The sequence below is a fragment of the Eschscholzia californica genome, unplaced genomic scaffold (genome assembly GCF_041429995.1).
Source record: "Eschscholzia californica isolate CP2 unplaced genomic scaffold, dmEscCali1.0.p SCAF_1, whole genome shotgun sequence".
In the NCBI taxonomy this organism is placed as follows: domain Eukaryota; kingdom Viridiplantae; phylum Streptophyta; class Magnoliopsida; order Ranunculales; family Papaveraceae; genus Eschscholzia; species Eschscholzia californica.
The window spans coordinates 16506728-16524805 of NW_028238198.1; the positions used below are offsets into that span (position 1 = coordinate 16506728).

The following is an 18078-nucleotide window of genomic DNA, read 5'->3' on the forward strand; positions in this document are numbered from 1 at the left end:
ATATATCCTAGGTAGGTGGCTGAGTAAGGACTTCATAACCGGTGAATGTTATTTTTTATGTTGAAAGTATATTTTTCATTAAGATTTTGAATTTATATTATGCACGCATACAAACACTTTACGTACAGTGTTAATAGAATTGGTTATACCTAGTTACTATATATAACATATTTAAAAGTATAATTTTACTACTATTTCTTTCTTAATGCAAGATTTTATAAAGATGAAACAATTTGATACATCTCTTTATTTGGTAATATCCAATTTCATTGATTACAAATCTCCTCCCACTGTATTTTAATCGGTCAAAGTAAAAAAAAAAAAAAAAAAACCCTAGAAGGAGGAGTATCTGTCAGACAAAATCAGTCATCCAACTTGTTCAGAAATCTCTACCATTAAATTCTGAACCAGAAGGAATTCATCTTTACGTACATTTTGCTTTGTCGTCTTCAACTCAACTGGTAAAATTCTCTCTCTCTCTTCTCTCATTTTCTCTTTCTAGGTTTTCATAATGTTGTTCTTGTGTTTGTATGTTATAGTTGTCAGTGTTTCTGTTTCTCTCTTTAGAAAACCTAAACATGCTCTGAGTTAATATGGTTTTAGTGATCGTTAATAGGAATGTGAATGGTGATATCAAGTGACAATGACGATTTTAAGGAACTAGAAATTTCGCTTAGAGAGTGTGGAATGAAAAAAGCAGAGGATTATATGGTGAGGAGTGGTTCTGCTCCTCCAACTGTTGAAGGTTCATTAAGTGCTGTTGGAGGGTTTTTCAGCCAGGATGGGGATGATGCTCTTTCTGGGTATTCCAGTGTTATGAACGGAAAAATTTGCATGACAGAAGAAGAACTCATGTCTAATCCAAATTACTTATCTTATTACTACTCTAAGGCGAATAGGAATCCTAGGCTTCCGTCACCACTAATCTCGAAAGAGGATTGGTTGTCCGCACAGAGATTTCAGAACGCGAGGTTAGGGTTCGGTGGGATCGGGGACAGGAGGAAAGTGCAGCAGCAACAAAGTGATATCAACTCTTTATTCTCTACCCAACCCGTGTTTAATCCCCAGAAAGAAGAAAGTGTGTATGGGTCGAGTAATGCAGAATGGGGAGGTGATGGGTTGATACGTTTGTCTGAAATTGGAATTGATGGCAGGAAAAACAGCTTCCATGATACGCTTCAGGTAAGCTTTCATTGATTTCTTTTTCCAATGTTTTTAATTCCTAGTTTCTTGATATACAAATTATGTCTTTAATGCTAAGAGTGGGACAATAATAGTTTATAGAGCTTTGAAGTTTGCCTCTGCAGTCTTTAGTTATTATTGTTTTTGTAGATAACTAGATATTTGCACCACTTTTTGCAAAATTATGTCATGTGTTCGGGAATATCTTTTGCCTCACTTAACCATTAGATTTCCGTTCAATTCTTACATGTTATAGAATTCTATCTGGTTTTCTGCTTGTTTTTTTTCATGTAGTGGAGTAGGCATAAGTTCCTGCTCAACATCGTTTTTGTGGTTCTGCCGTTGGTTTCTAAACAGAAATCTTCATCCGCAAGTCTTTCCTTTGATTGAATATGTCTCGGACAAGCCCATTTAATGTGATTGAAGGTGGCCGAAACACATCATACTAATATATATACCTTCAGGTTACCTTATGGGATTCATCTTGCTTAACCAAAATAATCGAGCTACCCATATTGTAACGCTCCTTTCTATGTGTTTTCTCTATCTATCCAGTTTATGACGGTCTCGAGTTATCTAAATCTTTTTGTTACCTTTATGTTTGCTATTTGAAGTTATCCAATTTTTTTCTACTTCTCGATATATGGTGCTTCTACAAATGTAAGTGTGTGCTTTAGTGCAGGACGATGTAGGGCATGCAACTCCTATCTCAACACACCCTTCACGGCCAGCTAGCCGTAATGCTTTTGATGGTGGTTTTGACAAAGCAGACGCTGCTGAAGCACAACTTTCACAACAGCACAAATATGTGGCAGATGACCAGGGAATATCTGGAGTGAAAAACACTAGTGCATCAGCTTTCGATACTTTTGCTTCTGTTGTTGGTGCCTCCTTGTCGAGAAGCGCCAGTCCTGATCCTCAACTTGTGGCTAGGACTCCTAGTCCACGTCTTCCACCTATTGGAGAAGGGAAAGTTGGTTCTTCAGGTACAAGAAGTGTCAATGATTCAGACTCAATTAATGGCGTCTCTTCTAATATGAGCGGACCCACAAATTTGGTTTCTGCCTTGTCCGGCATGAGCCTGTCGAGGGGTCCTGAGGTGAATGAAGAAAACCATCTGCAGTCTCAGATTCAACAGGAAATTGCCAACCACCAAAATTTTCTTTTCAATATGCATGGTGGTCAGAACCAGATCGGTCAACACCCTAACTTGGGAAAATCTGATTCTGGGCATTTACCTCTACCTTTTGCTGCACAAACAGAACTGCGAGAAACTTATTTGAAATCTCACTCTAGTCCCATCCTTACTAACTCAAGAAGTTTTCCTCACTATCAGAGTGCAGATAATACAAATTCAGCAATCACAAACGATGGTTTAAATGTGCTTCCCATCAATCCTACAATGTTATCCATGGCAAGCCAAATTGACGCCGACAGTTTGCCTCCTCCAATAGAAAAAGTTGTTGCAGCACCCGTCTTGAACTCCAGAGTATTTGCAAGAGGTTTACGTCCCGTAGATAGTTTTGGTGGAACAGCAGACTTGCAGAATCTCAAAAGAATGGGTTATAACAAGCATTCTATGGACGAGTTATATCTTCAGTACTTGAGGACTTCTCATTATGCTGCACAGTTTGCAGCTTTTGCTGATCCATCTATGGACGGGAACTACACGGGTAATTCGTACACTGATATGCTTAGTCTCCGGAATGCTTACACGGGAGCACTGCTTCCTGAGAAATCCCAGTTTGGTGTCCCCTACATAGGAAAATCTAGTGGTATGAACCAAGGTTACTATGATAATCCATCTTTTGGTCTTGGAGGCATGTCATACTCTGGTTACCCCTTTGCAACTCCAATTCTCCCCAATTCTCTTGTTGGGCCTCGCAGTCCAGTCATGCACAGCGAATGGAACACACATTTTGCTTCTGGGATAAGAAACAGTGGGAGTGTCATGGGATCCTGGCACTCTAAAGCGGGTGGTAGAATAGTTGATACCTTTGCATCCACGCTTCTGGAAGAATTTAAGGACAAATCCAGAAGTTTTGCACTGTCAGAAATTTCAGGCCATGTTGTTGAGTTCAGGTATTGACTGTCATATAAATTCTTTTGACTAGCTATATCAATTCCTAGTGTATTCATTCAACATCTACTTTGACCAGTACTGATCAGTATGGGAGTCGGTTCATTCAGCAAAAACTTGGAACCGCATCTCTAGCGGAGAAAAACATGGTCTTCCAAGAAATCATTCCTCATGCGTTTTCTTTGATGACCGATGTTTTTGGCAATTATGTGATTCAGAAGGTATATACACTTCACGATAATCTAGCTTGATATTCTAACTCTTTTATATTCTATGATATGTGACTGATGAAATTGTATTGGCCTTCAGTATTTTGAGCATGGTAGTACAACCCAGAGAAGAAAACTGGCAAACAAGCTCACAGGACATGTATTGCAACTTAGCCTTCAGATGTATGGGTGTCGGGTGATCCAGAAGGTATATTGACTTCTTTTGGGAAGTGCGTTGGCTAAAATTACTGTATTTTGAACTATTTAATTATATATGCATATAAAGATTGACAGTTACATCATGCTTTTAACTTTTGACTTGATTGATGCAGGCCATAGAAGTTCTTGATTTGGACCAGCAGACTAAAATGGTTGCTGAGCTTGATGGAAATGTTATGCGATGTGTAGGTGATCAGAATGGGAACCATGTCATCCAGAAGTGCATTGAATGCATTCCTCAAGATGCCATTCAGTTCATCATCTCATCCTTCTATGATCAAGTCGTGACATTATCTACTCATCCCTATGGTTGCCGTGTGATACAGGTTAAGATTTCTATCAGTATACTCACGAGTTACGACAATTCAAAGGCTTTATTAGATTTAAAAAACTGCACTAGATGCTAAAATGATATACTTTCATGCCTCTGCAGCGGGTCCTAGAGCACTGCAATGATTCGAAAACTCAGCATATTATGATGGATGAGATTTTTCAATCTGTTTGTATGTTGGCACAAGACCAATATGGAAATTATGTTGTTCAGGTTTGTTTTATTTTCAATTTGTTAAGATATTTTGTGCAATATTGTTTGAACTTTGGAGTACTGTATTTGTATTTTTTTGGCAAAATTGGCATTCTTGTGGATTTTTTTTTTGGAGAAGGAGAAGTTTTGTTTGAATATTAAACGAAACCCTTAAACCGTTTGAAGGTCCTATTTGGACAAGGCTGTGCCTCAGAGTCCTTTATCGATCTCATCAACGTGCTCCCTGTTACCCCCATTGGACTGCATCCATGCTGTTGAGGGTCCAATATAGCACTATCAGAGCATTTGGTTCATATTGCTGAGCGAGGATCCACTCCAATTCTCAGTCTTCGCATGTTTTAATGATTACTCGTTACTTGCATCCCGTATTTTCTGTTATTGATGTTTTCCATCCGTACAGTACTTACTCTTGACCCTCGAAGGCGGGATTTTTTAGTGAGGAAACACTTATCTCGGATCCAGTCCCACTGCCACAATAGTGTTATGGATCTCCGTACTTATTCTTTCACAGAAGCACATCAGGCCTAATACTACCCTTTTTTTCAAATGTTGGAGGGCTATCGGATTATTTATATGGATTTATTTAATAATCCTGAGTTGGATAATCATCCACTTTGACCTGTCAAGCTTTTAACTTCAATAGTTTTACTTTGATGCCCTCAATCTGCTACCACTTATTCCTCAACTCTTATTTCATTGATTTCAATGGTTTATGTACTGCATTGATTATAAGTGTGTCAATGGGGTTGGTGTTATAGTTATGTTGGTTCACTTATTTTGTTGCGTATGTTGGTAACAGCATATACTGAAGTTCGGAAAGCCGCATGAACGCTCTGCTGTGATCAAGAAATTAGCTGGCCAGATAGTTCAAATGAGCCAGCATAAGTTTGCTTCAAACGTTGTGGAGAAATGTTTAACCTATGGTAGTCCTCTCGAATGCCAGACCTTGGTCAATGAGATGCTTGGTACTACTGATGAAAATGAGCCTCTACAGGTTGGTCACTCTCTAATAGCTTCCTATATGAGTTGGTAAATCTTAATATCATGTTGTTGTTTATAATAGCAAGATTGGTCGCTTCTCTCATACTAATTAGTTGTTGCTTAAAAAATCCAAAAGTCGAGTCACTTCCTCGTATCATTCTTGATAGGGTAGTTATTGTGTGTTTTCTAATTGTTGTTTGATGCCTATATTGTGTGGATGGGACCAGGCTATGATGAAGGATCAGTTTGGGAACTATGTAGTACAGAAGGTATTGGAGACCTGTGATGATCAACAACGTGAAAGGATCCTATCTCGAATAAAAGTTCACTTGGATGCGCTAAAGAAGTACACCTACGGGAAGCATTTAGTTGCCCGTGTAGAGAAGCTTGTTCAAGCTGGGGGTGCTGTATCGTTTTTCTTTTACCTTACTTTTTCATGTCACTCTCTTTTCATCTTCAGGAATTTCAATTTCAATTGAAATGTTTTGTTGCTTGCAGAAAGAAGGATTGCTCTTCAGTCTCCGTCTCTGTCATCTTAGCTGCTGTAGAAAGTCCTTGTACAGCTAATTGAAGCTAGTATGATCGGTCTCTCTCTCTCTCTCTCTGGGCCTCTGGGGTCAAACAATTTTGATGCTTGTACAGTTATGCTTGGAGAAAACTGTACATTTTTTGTTAGAAGAGGTAAATATAGCATATAGCTAGAATGATGCAAAAGCCGAATCTCAGACAGTGAATATGAACCTGATTCCCGAATGGACGAGACAAGTGATTGTACAAGTTTCCACAAGGGTACTGTAAAGAGGTAAAGGAATATAAGACATAGGAAGAATGGTAAATATAATGAACATGAATGTACAAAAATTTTCATCATATGGAAAGCCTTTAGTGTTCAGGTTAGACTGAAGTTCTCATTTTATTTACATTATGGATCGACTCTATCCGTTTTAACTTTTTATAAAATAGTTTCTGTCAAGTTATCAAGTGGAATTTCTCATTTTTGTTCGAGTTACCGCCTTATTCTTCCTGTGTTTTATTTGATGATATTTTCTTCCTATCATAGAGGCTCTCTTTTAAGCGAGAGAGAAAGAAAAGCAAATCCAAAGTGGCGTTTGTTATGTTTTTAAGTCAGACTCGGAATCTGACTCGAGGTCTAAATTAATTCATTTTGTTTATTATTGTTTGAATCGTGATATATTTGGTTAGATTTTCTAATCAATGAGGTATGGGTCGAAGTCCCTATGATAGTTTTCTAGGTTACACCATTTGAACTTAGGGTGTGCGTCTACAGGTGCCCCTCTTTTTTATTGTTGGGTCTTCCCGGCTCTCACAGATTGGGCAGTCCGAGGGCACTAGGATTGTACCTGATCTGTGTTAGGTTTGAAGAAGACGGACTGAGGGCCAGTCTGAAGCCCTCGGACTGCTAAGTCCAAGACCCACCTAGAATGCCAAGAAAGGAAGGGCTAAGAGCAAAAATGACAGGGAACTTTTAGAGGCATCCTTGAGCTTATTAGTATATTTTAAACACTAAATACGAGGCCAGACTAATTCTTGGCCGCCTCCCATGGAATAATAAACACCATTGTTATCCACTTTACCTGCTTAATCATTTCTTAAGACAGTTTTAAAATTGTTAATCACTGAATTGGAGAGAGAAAAAAGAAGAGAGAGAGAAAAGGAGAGAGATGATGAGAGACAAAGAGACTGTAACAAACCCACGAGCAGTATGGTCCTTATGAGCTAGGTTTGGCTTTTCTCTTGTTAAATTTTCACCATTAAAGTTGTAATCAGAAGTTCAGAAACTAAACGACACAACTCTTTTCTTTTCATTGCCCCTCTCTCTCTCTCTCTCTCTCTCTCTCTCTCTCTCTCATCCCATGTGAACTAAGTGAGCTCTTTCAAGACAGCAACTTCTAAAGACAACAATACAAAACTTGAAAATGACCAGAACTAATTTCTGGGTTTGTTTTGGTTTCTCATTCATAAGAATCACTGCTTGCTAAAATACTGATTCTGGGGTTTCCATATTCATGTCTTCTTTATTTTATCAATGTGATCTTTCATCTATACAAGTAGTAGTTTTCAGCTTTGATCATGAACTCTTTGTTTTAGGATCTGACTTTTTAGACCAAAAGTTGAGTTAATTGGGTTGTTTATGGCACTGGGTTGCTCTTGGATTTCATCATTTTACAAGCAGATTTGAGATTTCATTTGATTTTGAGGAAGATAATGAGGGTTTTAGGTGTTCATCCAGAGTAGTTCATCAAGTAGACTTTGGGTTAACTTTTATGTAGTTAGTGAATGTTGTTGATTTGAAGACAAAGATGAAATCTTTGAGTGGTTTAGGGATAGGGTTGAGTTTAGTGTTTGCTTGCCTTTTCTTAGCTCTTGTTGCAGAGATTTACTACTTGTTATGGTGGAAGAAGAGAACCACAACCATAGACATTGAAGATAATAATAATTACAGTACTTTTGGAAGAAGAGGGTTTTGTTATTTCTTATGTTGGAAGAAGCCTTCTTCTTTAAGTTCAATAGCTTTGAATCCTCAAGAACTCAGTACTTCCATGAGAATCACAGATACCCATGATCTTGAATCAGAAATCCATCATCTTAATAGTGATTTTCTTCTAAAACCCTTTGGAGAGGATAATGTGGATGCAGAATTGATGAGATTACATAATCTTTCAGGACCCCCAAGGTTTCTTTTCACCATTAAAGAAGAAACAAAAGAAGATTTAGAAGATGAGGATGGGAAAACAAGATATGACAAGAGTCTTAAAGGGTCAAGAGGTAGGAGTTTGAGTGATCTTTTACTTTCAGTAGAAACCCCATTTTTAACACCTTTATCTTCTCCATCATTCTTTACTCCTCCTATGACTCCATTAGAAAGCTATAATCTTCATGGATTCAACCCTCTATTTGAATCATCAACTGATATAGAAATTAGCAAGATAAAATCTTCACCTCCTCCAAAGTTCAAGTTCTTGAAAGATGCAGAGGAGAAACTACTTAGAAGAAAACTCATGGAAGAAGATGTGAAAATTTTATGTAACAAAATTGGTGATCTTGTTGAAGGTGATAAAATGATGAAAGTTTCTCAAAATCCTTCTCCATCTATGGTCACAAATGAAGAAGAAGGGTCTTTTATTACAATTCTTGTAGCTAAGAACAAAGAGCAAAATCTAATTCATACCCATTCAAGTTCATCACAAGTGCTTCCATTACCTTCTTCTCCAACAACAATTAGACCATCAAAATGTAAAACCCATGTTCCAATTGAGCTCCAAAAACTAAAATGAAATGGGGTTTTGTTTTTATTTAGTCATAGTTCATCTTAACAAATAAAGTTTTGTGTGAATCTAGTAGAGATTTTGTTCTTTGGTTTTCCTTTTCTTGTCCTATTTCTTCTTATTTTGTCCATGTGTTTTAAGTTTTTGGTCTAAAACATGTAATGATTAAATGTTGTTGATGAAGAGGTAGGTATATAGTTTAAAAAAAAAGTGAAACTTTGAGACTTTATTAGGTATGTATTTTTTATCTTTATCTCTGCACAACTTACTATTTCTTTTGTTGAAAACTCTGCACAATTTACTAACTAAAGTAAGACTCTCAACAAAAAAAAAAAAGGTAAGAGAGAAATTAAATTGAGATGTCCTCGAACTGTTTAGTTTGAGGACCGGCTTAAGCTCTCATGACGAGACCACTCAAATTTTTTACCACTCGAAATCAACCTAAAACCAATGATATACATTTTTCCAAAATTTAGTCTCATTCTTGAATGACCGAACAAGACAAATGGAAATGAGAAGTAAGGGAAGACAAAATCAAAAGTGCTGGAGACGATACAGACACAATAGATGAACTGGTAGCAAGCCTATAGAACCGCTTAAAGCAGAGAAAAAAAGAAAGAAAAGGGACCTCATAGAAGCACTCTTTAAATATTCGATCTATAATTGTAATGATTTAATGGCGTTGGTGACAAAGTGTTTTCATCATTTATATAAAAGCAAGTGGAACTGTATACCCAGTACCCAATTGATTAAAACAATTGAGCATCATTAGTTCACCCTTATTCTACATAGACGAAAATAAGAATTCCGACAAACCAATCGCTATCATATGCCGACCATACGAGAAAAATGGTGTTTTCCGGAATTTCGCAATCTCATTACCATTGCAACCTTTTAGAGATTTCTGCAGCTCCCCTTCAGAAAAACTTAAGACAAACGAAAATCTGGGTAAACTTTAGACCTTGATACAATTTTCGATCTCAAACATAGATTTGAATTTCTTTACCAACTTTAATAATTGAGAATCTCAAACATATGTTAAGTTTCTGTATACTGTTTTTGACATTTGTCCTCAAACATATGTTGAAGTTTCTTTATACTGTCTTTGACATATGCCCTCAATAAACGAGTAATGACTTTAGATAAATAAAGAATGTTCTTTCTCTCAGTTTGGCGACATAAACTGTGGAAGCAGAAGAGAAAACTCTGCTAGCTTCTGCTTGAGATTACACTAATGCAAACTCTGTTAGTCTGTTACTACTAGTTGAAGTTTTGCAATCAAACTGAAATTCTCACAAACTTGGATCATATGAAACAGTTCCAAACTCCTCGGGCCAAGCAGATCGCATCCTCCAGGTCAAGATGTTATCATTTTTGGGTTACTGCACAAGCCCATGGGCATATTAGATGAATCAGATACCCAATGCAGCAATCTCTGACATACCTAGTTCAACGCAGAGTGGGTTGAGACCAGGTTCTTCCAAGAGGCTAAATGCAGAGAACCCATAGTAGGAATGATACAGATCTGGAAAATCTCCTGGAAACTTGCTGAAACCACCATACTGGAGCCAAGGAAACATCAATAAAACTGAAAATCAAATGTGCTTCTAAATGGCTACATTGTTTCACTTAAATGTCCCTATACCTTCATTTGGTACAAGGACAGTTTTGAATTTCCAAACAAAAAACTAATCCAATCACATTATCGTGACACTCTGATTCGTTATAGTTGAAGTAGTCAAAACAGTATCTTGGAAAGTGGAAAGCAATAAAGTTGGATGGTCATAATCATTTGATTAAAATACTGTATCTACTGTTTCTTAAGATAAACGTTTTCTGAGAACGGAAATATTAAAAACATGGATAGTCAGTATCACCTTGGATTGACAGGTAAGCAAAAATTCCCGTAGAGCTTCTTTGTCAAACAACTTCTCAGCTCCCAAGATTCTCAGTATTCCGCCAACCCTGTAAAAAGACGTTGGACTTGCCAAGTCAAAAATCAAAACACATGCAAGATAAGCTGCACCTTTAGAGGAAAGAAAGGATATACCAAAAAGCATAACACGTATCACTGTCCTTGTTCGGTCTGCCTTGAAATCCACCATCAATTGCTTGCCTCTGCAGCAGAGAAGTATTAAAATTTCCCCGATAAGCAGCTCACAAACATATCTATTTGTTGCGACGGCAGTGTTCGGCTTAGTTTATCTTTATCAGTCAGTCAAATTATAAGGAAACACAGCACACTATCTACTAGTCTTTCTTTCTCTATTTTATCTAATATTTATAGTGAACAAAAACTCTATTACTAGTGCTTCTTATGTGTAAAAAGAAATGCACCTGCAAGCACCACTCTAACAGCAAATGTACGTCGATAATGGAAGATGATGTGCTTTTGGATAAAATGTCATCTTTGATAAACCCCATCAAACGCAAAGCAGAAACTGCACAGTAAGTCCCCCCACCTGCATCACTAAAACAAGTTTGGATGCTAAGTATCCTCAAGACGATCTAGATAATGAAGTAAAGATAAGTGACATGAATTGCTTATAGAACAACCAGATAAGCTGATAAAATATGCACCTAATTAATAAAAGAAAAGGCTACGCATTGAAAATAAAATTTCCCTACCATGAGATTCTAATCCAGGAACTAATCCAAATCCACCGTCATATGACTGAATACAGAAGCAATCGTTAATAAATTAATTGGGATTGGTTAAGATTGGATGGAAATATTTAAGAAGTTCTCTTGTAGACAAACAGCTTTACCTACCTGACAGTTCAATATATATTCTTTGGCTTTCTCTCTGTCCATCCCACTCCAATTATTTAGCATATAGCATATGGCAGCTGAAACAACAATTAACTCGTACTAAATACTAAGATATCTGATGAATGGGCCTTATAATTGAAAAAGCTAATCACACTAGATTAATCCATAGCAATTTAACTGAAATTCGAAAAAGAACTAGTCATACTAACTGGAGCAAAGTCCATAGTCCATACCGGCACAAAATACAAATCTGAGGTCCTTTTCTGCACCAGAATGGATAGGCATAAAGCTGCCAGCAAAATAAAATAATTACTTCACAAGAAAAATGAAATTACGGATCCACCTAATATATCACCTAATATATCCACGCTTAATACGATGTAATAGGATAAATTTGATTTTTGTCGATAAAACTATAAACCAATCAAGTAACTAGTGGCAAAGATGAAAACATGAAAAGTTACATATCATTGGCTTTTAAAGGGTTCATATGAAATATACCTCCCATCTGGTTGTTGAAGATTCTTCATAGAAACTAATAATGCTTCAGAATCAATACTTGACATTTTGTAGCCAACAATCTTCAATATGGCTAGGGCACAATAAGTGCTTGCCAAGTTGCTACCTGTGTCACTCATATCCTGTTCACACATTAAAATAAAGAAGCAATAAGACCAACCCGGATATATACCAAAATATTGATCTTTGTTGAATAACTTTCTTTCTCGTTAAAAACTCTAACTCACTCTGCAACCATCTTCTGGAAATTGTGATGTTCTTGAACCATAGAACCCATAAAAACATCCTGGAACGATTCAAAATATCAGATCTAAAGGAAACAAGATACCATGACGTTACAATAAAATCTCTTAAAAATTAGATGTGTACTAGTAATACCATTGTGCAAATCATCTTTATTTCTGGGATGAGCTTGTAAAGACAAGACCCAATTTGTCACTTCTTTCTTGTCAACCTAAATCCATTAAATAACATCAGAATCAGAAAATATATACTCTGTAAGATCACTCATCTGAGTCATCTCTCCTAGGTTTACTACCTAAACTAAGTGTCGACTAACGTGCTAGCATCTAATCGATCAAAATCAGGTAAAAAAACTCAAATGTGCAGCTGCAAGATGCTATCACATAAATATTGATACGGTATCGCGGGGTCAAATAGCACAATTCATTATCTATAATGATCAATGTGAGGGAAACTTATCAATTACAGTGTCGAATGAAATTACTAATCCAGAATTTTCTAGCCAAAATCACCTTCAAAATCCTTTCCAGGACAGATTTTTCTTTTGTAATTCAAATAGAATATGCATGCTAATAGCATTAACAATTGGCAACCCAAATTTCAAACAAAGATAAATAAGACTATTGTGATCCTACTTGGGCATTACAAAAAAAAATCATATGTTTCAGCTATAAGATGATCAAGATAAGGAAGCAAAGAAAACAATTCAATTCAACTAAAAAATTAAACTGGTACCAGTTCAAGATGATCTAGAGAGAAGAGAGAGAGAATTACGTGATCTAGGGCACGGAGAATGTCGAAACCAGAGATGACAAAGTAAGCAAGAGTAAGTCTATTAATCTCTTGAGATTGATAATCAGAAGGGATTGTATTATACATCATCTTCAAGTATTTTAAGTGACAATCTTTCTTGAATTCGTGTGAAGATGATGATGATGACGACTCCCCCATTATCACCCAATTTGTTCGTTCCTTGATCTTGCTTGCCCTCGTTTCTAGTTATTAATTGGGTTAAAGAAGGGTAGTTTCGTCTTATGGTTAAGAAACCGGTTCAGAAGGTTAACCCGTTTTCCATGAAAAAAAAAAAGAACAGCATGGACCTAAAACCCCTTAATAAACCCTAGAAGGAGCAAAATCCTCTCTATCGACCTGAGAAATCAAAATTAGCCATTTTTGGTGTAATTTGCTGCAATTTTGACTAAAGATGAAGAATGCAAAGGGATTGGCCTTAACATTTGCAGAGAAATGCAAGGTCTTTCATCCATCCCTCTTTATCTCCCTTTCTCTATATATATATATGCTTGATCTTCGTATTTGAATTTGAGTGGAAAACTATAGTGGTTTTGATAATCTTTTTCATTAATAAACCATTGAAATGGACAGAATATATTGAGTTCGAATTGGCGAGGTCATCTTCATACAGTCAAAGCTGATGCCAAAGGAAGGTAAGGATGAAGCCTCTTAAGTTTGAATTTTTTCTAATTTCCATGAAGATAGAAATTAGGGTTTTTCAATTGTTAAGTGTATTACCTACTTAATGATATTGTAGCAAAGAGGGCATTATTCACAGCTCAAGTATTAAGAATGTCATCTTTCAGTTATATCATTTCTTGTTATTCCAATTTCTTGTATCTTTTTTCATGTTGAATAGCAAAGAGGATATTCACACCTCAAAGATTATGTATTATTTTAAGAAGGGGAAGCCATACCTTTGGGTACCAGAAGATGATTTGCATAATGTGGTATGCACTATTCTCTTTCTTTTAGGGTTTTGCTTCCGTTTATAATCTTCGTTTATGTACCTGTTAAAACTTATCTTAGATCTTCATATGGTCCAATGTAAAACAAACTGCTCAAAAAGTTCCCTGTCTTCCACTTGCTAGTGAGGATTTAAGAAATTAAACTACATCTTGTCACAAACTTATCTTAGATCTTCATAGTATCGTGTTAAACATTTATAAACCGTGTAGGAACCATAAAAAAATAGCCAACAGCCCTTAGTTGGAGTTGTCACAAACTTGGCTTCTGTCCTCGGGGTCTCGGGTTCGAGGAGTTACGGGTTCATACTTCCAAGTTAAAAGTATGTTGACAGTTGACTAATACAAGAAAACAGGACCATGAAAAATGAAAACTAAATTCAGTGCCATGTGCACCCTATGTGGTAGTTTCTTTTAATCCTATGGTTTGTTTGGTTTAATGGAAGTCGTATTTCTGTAAAAGATCTTCTCAACATCTAGGTTCTTGCAATTTGTAATTTTGGATGACCTGACGTTCCATGGGAAGCAAGTAATGCATCATATGTTCATCAAAAAAAAAGTAATGCATCATATATGGAGCATGTTGATTTTTCAAGTATCAGTCCTAGAAACAGAATTAAGTTTTATTGACCAATGCTTTACCTAATAGTAGTTGATGAAGTTTTTATTTTTTGTTATGCAGAATACTATCATTGACGAGCGTGGATCTTTTGCTGTAGCAAATCCCTATCCTGGTCCACTTGCAAACCTGCTAAGATCCTTAAAAAAGGTAGGTGTTGCATGGGATTGATTGAAGGTCTTTCTTTACTATTGATTTGCTGATAGCGAAGAAATTTTCTTTCATTTTTAGCAGGTTTTTGTTTCACTAATAGGGGTTTTCCACTGTTCAAACTTTAAAGTATAGAACTTGGAAATTGGATAATTGTTATGTCAAGGGGTGTACATGAACCGAGCTTTTAACGAGCTGCTCGAGCTTGGCTCGACTATTGCTCGTGCTCGACTCGGAGATTAACGAGTACGAGCCCAAAATCGTACTCGATTATGTAAACTAGCCGAGCTTGATCGTTCTTTAGTGTATCCCGAGCTACTCGTGAACAGCTCGTTTAACATACTATCTAATAGTGTAGTACATAATTACGTATTAGTATTGAAACTTGTACATGAAATATCAACCATTAAAAGATTATTGGAATATGAATCATTAATCGTTATTATTGTATGTGACAAATGATCATTGAAGTATGTTGATAATTTAGGAAGTTGTTTTAATTTGAAGTATTTTGATAAACGAGCTTAAAACCATGAGAGCTCGAGCTCGAGCTCTTTCAAACTTATACGAGTCGAGCTTGAACAAGTGGACAGTTACTCGAACGAGCTCGAGCTCGAGCAAACAATCAAATACACGAACCTAGCTTGAACATCTTACTACTCGGTTCAGCTCGACTCGAGTACACCCCTATTAATGTCAGTATCCATCAAAAGTCGCTTGAGAATATGCTTTTTCTATTCTTTCTTGGTTAAGACATAATTTGAGTTATTGTGTAGAGCTAAGTTGAATTGATGTTTTTTTGGTGCAGTTACCAACTAGGGTTGCGTTGACTGGTGACGTCGTACCTCTTAAAGATGAAAAGGTAATGTTACCTATTAATGGTTCCAGAGCTACCAAACTTCTACCTAATGGCATTCTCTGAAGTGCAAATGACATGAATTCAGACTTTTCGTTAGGAACTTAGTACCAAGAGCTATAATCACTAGTCAATTTTTTTTTTGTCAATTCTTTTTGGTTTCTGCAGATGCGGCTTGCCTCCGAGAGTCTAAGAGAAACCATTTTATCAGAACGGAAAGCTATTAGCGAGGCCAGTTACTCAGTAGCTGGAGTATTGACCTCTTCAGGTATTAGTGCTGTATCGCGAAGTGATAACCTTCAAGAAGTACTGAGTGGAGATGAAACCTTCACAGTTTACAAGTTCGATATTAGGTACACTACTGATATGATATTATCGACTCATCATAATTTCACTAGTCATATTTTCCAAGAAATTTTTTGAAATCAATATTAAATTCCCTTTTTCTTGTATACGGTAGAATAAATTCACAGTGTATTTAAGTTCATGTTCCTACAAAGTTTGTTATAATGTAGTTTGACATTAGGGGATATTTTTTGATATCCAATTTAAGTGATGGTATTAATTCAATATTTGATTAGAATCATATTCCACAAAACTCATATTTTCTGGCTGGGGTATACCCATTTCGTTATGCTACATTACCATTATGGTCAGACGGTAATACCCACCAATAATATTTCCTTTTGCAAGGTAACTACGGATTATATATGTGGTAAATTGTTGAGATAAATCAAACTGTAGGTTGAAGTCCAACCTCTATGTGCATCTCCATTCATTTTGATGCATAGTTTACAGTATACTTAGAGCATAAAAATCCCTTTGTGTTTAGCTGATGTCAAATTTATACTATATATTCTGTACAGATCATGCACTTACATAGATGGAAGTGGAACCAGCCATGACATTGATTTGGAAGAAATGCAAAACTGCAAGGCAGGTCAATTAGGTAAGTCGTGTTTGAAGAACTCTTACCTGTCTATGATTTATGCTTTAATGCATGACAATACCCACTCTCCCGAATGCAGTCTTTGGATACTTGTAAGTGGTATATTTCTTTGCCCACTGAGATGTTTGTTTTTTAATATGTAGCACCATATACTGAAAAGCTCATTGACGGAATCAATCGAAGTCCTGCAAGGCGTAGAGCATTGATGCTTTTCTGTTTCGTATACTTGAATATGAACGCAAGAGTAAGTCATATATTTTCTGAGAAACATCGTTTCACTACTAAATGATTACGTTTAAGCTAGTTTGTTAGGTCTCGTACTCTCGTTAGCGTAGTTTGGCCTATTTTTTGACATACGTCTAACTGTGATCCTGACTAATATAAGCAAATGAATAGTAGGTGATGTGATATTTGGTATTTAAAGTAGCATCTTGTCTCTGCTTAGGCTTTTGAGGGGGGTTGGGCCATAGCCTTCTGGTGGAAAAGCTTGGGGCGCTTTAGGGCAGGCAAACACGAAAAAAACCTTATGGGACTTGCAATGAGTGTACCTGGATAGTGCCTAAATTAGGCTAAAATGTGGGTGGAATTGAGATAGATGGTATATCAGTTAATTATATAAGCTTTATGTATTCTGATTACTATAGTGGTAACTGCTTTTTCTATGTGCTTGTGAAGGATGCGTACATGCTTTCTGTGGATAGAAAGGGATTTGAGGTGCTTGGGAAGGTTCCTAGTAAGACAACCAAAGACGGTTTCGGTGAATACGAGTGGAGGGAGTTCAGGTTTTCGTTCAAGGAAGAAGCACGTGATGTGGAAACATTCTGTCGACTACTGGTGGAAATGGAAGAGGAGGCTCTTAAAAAGGTGTCAAGTTACAGCGGTCTGGGGTTGTGAAGATCTGGTCTGGAAACCAAAGGAATCTTCAATTAAATGATCGCGGGTCATGAAAGACATAGCCATCTCCGAGCTATATCGTCTTCTGCATTAGGCTTGGGTAATTGGGAAGGTAATACTAAAATGAGGGTTAGTCCCATTTTGACATATTAAACTAAGTGAGTTATTGTTGATCTCTTTTTCTTCTTGTATGAGAGGGAATGAGGTTGTCATGTAATATGGATGGGAATTGGGAGGTGAAAGGAAAAGTACTCATTTTTATAGTTCCCACTTCCATTCTCTCTCTCTCTCTCTCTCTCTAAATATATATATATATATATATATATCTTTCTCTCTCTGGAATCCTGAATTTGCTTTATGAAATAAATAGACCACATGATTGATTGGTCGGTAAGGCTCACAACACAAATATTCTTCACTCATTATTCACAAATGCATATTGAGCCTACATGAAATTTCTCAATTCTCTCTCTCCCTCCATGATTATTGCTTTTCTTTGAACCTAAATTAATATCATCTCCTAAAGACGAATCTCATATATAACAAGAAAAACATTTTCAGAGAATGAGACCTGACTTTAGTTTAGTGGTAAAATGTATAGTTCTTTACTAAAGAGACCAGATTCGACATTGGAGAAACAAATAGATTACTATATATCTACTTTTGTAGGATCTGAACCAAAATCCCACTAGGAACTGAGGTAGACGATATGACTTGGCCCATGATCACTTCTCTCACTTGGATGGGCAAAAGTTTACTGTCCATACTCAAATTTAAGTTGAATTTCAGTCCAGGTTTGGAGGAGACTATCACAGTT

General features: G+C 36.6%; 4 protein-coding genes across 9 annotated transcripts; 3 read left to right on the forward strand and 1 right to left on the reverse strand.

The window, feature by feature from the left end:
* The first annotated feature begins 124 nt into the window (after nt 1–124).
* Nucleotides 125–6209, forward strand: LOC147564599 (pumilio homolog 1-like). Of its 5 annotated transcripts, none has more exons than XM_086648124.1 (10): nt 125–461; nt 617–1182; nt 1865–3264; nt 3342–3483; nt 3572–3679; nt 3804–4016; nt 4124–4234; nt 5034–5228; nt 5443–5617; nt 5714–6209. In XM_086648124.1, the coding sequence occupies exons 2-10, from the start codon at nt 625–627 to the stop codon at nt 5752–5754; spliced, it is 2943 nt and encodes a 980-aa protein (XP_086504250.1). In that variant the 5' UTR covers nt 125–461; nt 617–624; the 3' UTR covers nt 5755–6209. The 5 variants fall into 5 exon arrangements, with proteins under 5 accessions (XP_086504250.1, XP_086504258.1, XP_086504237.1 ...); XM_086648132.1 differs by having other exon boundaries at nt 188–461; nt 604–1182; XM_086648111.1 differs by lacking the exon at nt 5714–6209 and having other exon boundaries at nt 191–461; nt 604–1182; nt 5443–5700.
* Nucleotides 6210–6850: 641 nt separating this feature from the next.
* Nucleotides 6851–8599, forward strand: LOC147564600 (uncharacterized). The gene has a single exon (XM_086648158.1). The coding sequence runs from the start codon at nt 7537–7539 to the stop codon at nt 8509–8511; it is 975 nt and encodes a 324-aa protein (XP_086504284.1). The 5' UTR covers nt 6851–7536; the 3' UTR covers nt 8512–8599.
* An 874-nt stretch (nt 8600–9473) lies between these two features.
* Nucleotides 9474–13005, reverse strand: PGGT-I (Prenyltransferase family protein). 2 transcript variants are annotated; one of them, XR_015227692.1, is made up of 12 exons: nt 12811–13005; nt 12172–12247; nt 12021–12079; nt 11776–11915; nt 11508–11563; nt 11275–11351; nt 11131–11176; nt 10840–10964; nt 10553–10620; nt 10380–10467; nt 9603–10064; nt 9474–9555 (listed from the first exon to the last, which is right to left on the reverse strand). XR_015227692.1 is itself a non-coding variant. In XM_086648143.1 (11 exons), exons 1-11 carry the CDS (start codon nt 12985–12987, stop codon nt 9915–9917), a joined length of 1062 nt encoding a protein of 353 aa, XP_086504269.1. In that variant the 5' UTR covers nt 12988–13005; the 3' UTR covers nt 9474–9914. The 2 variants fall into 2 exon arrangements, 1 of the variants encoding a protein (XP_086504269.1); XM_086648143.1 differs by having other exon boundaries at nt 9474–10064.
* Nucleotides 13006–13122: 117 nt separating this feature from the next.
* LOC147564602 (uncharacterized) lies at nt 13123–17524 on the forward strand. Its single transcript, XM_086648171.1, has 9 exons — nt 13123–13288; nt 13420–13481; nt 13688–13778; nt 14476–14562; nt 15371–15424; nt 15587–15771; nt 16285–16367; nt 16511–16611; nt 17043–17524. The coding sequence occupies exons 1-9, from the start codon at nt 13241–13243 to the stop codon at nt 17259–17261; spliced, it is 930 nt and encodes a 309-aa protein (XP_086504297.1). The 5' UTR covers nt 13123–13240; the 3' UTR covers nt 17262–17524.
* The last annotated feature ends 554 nt before the right edge of the window (nt 17525–18078 follow it).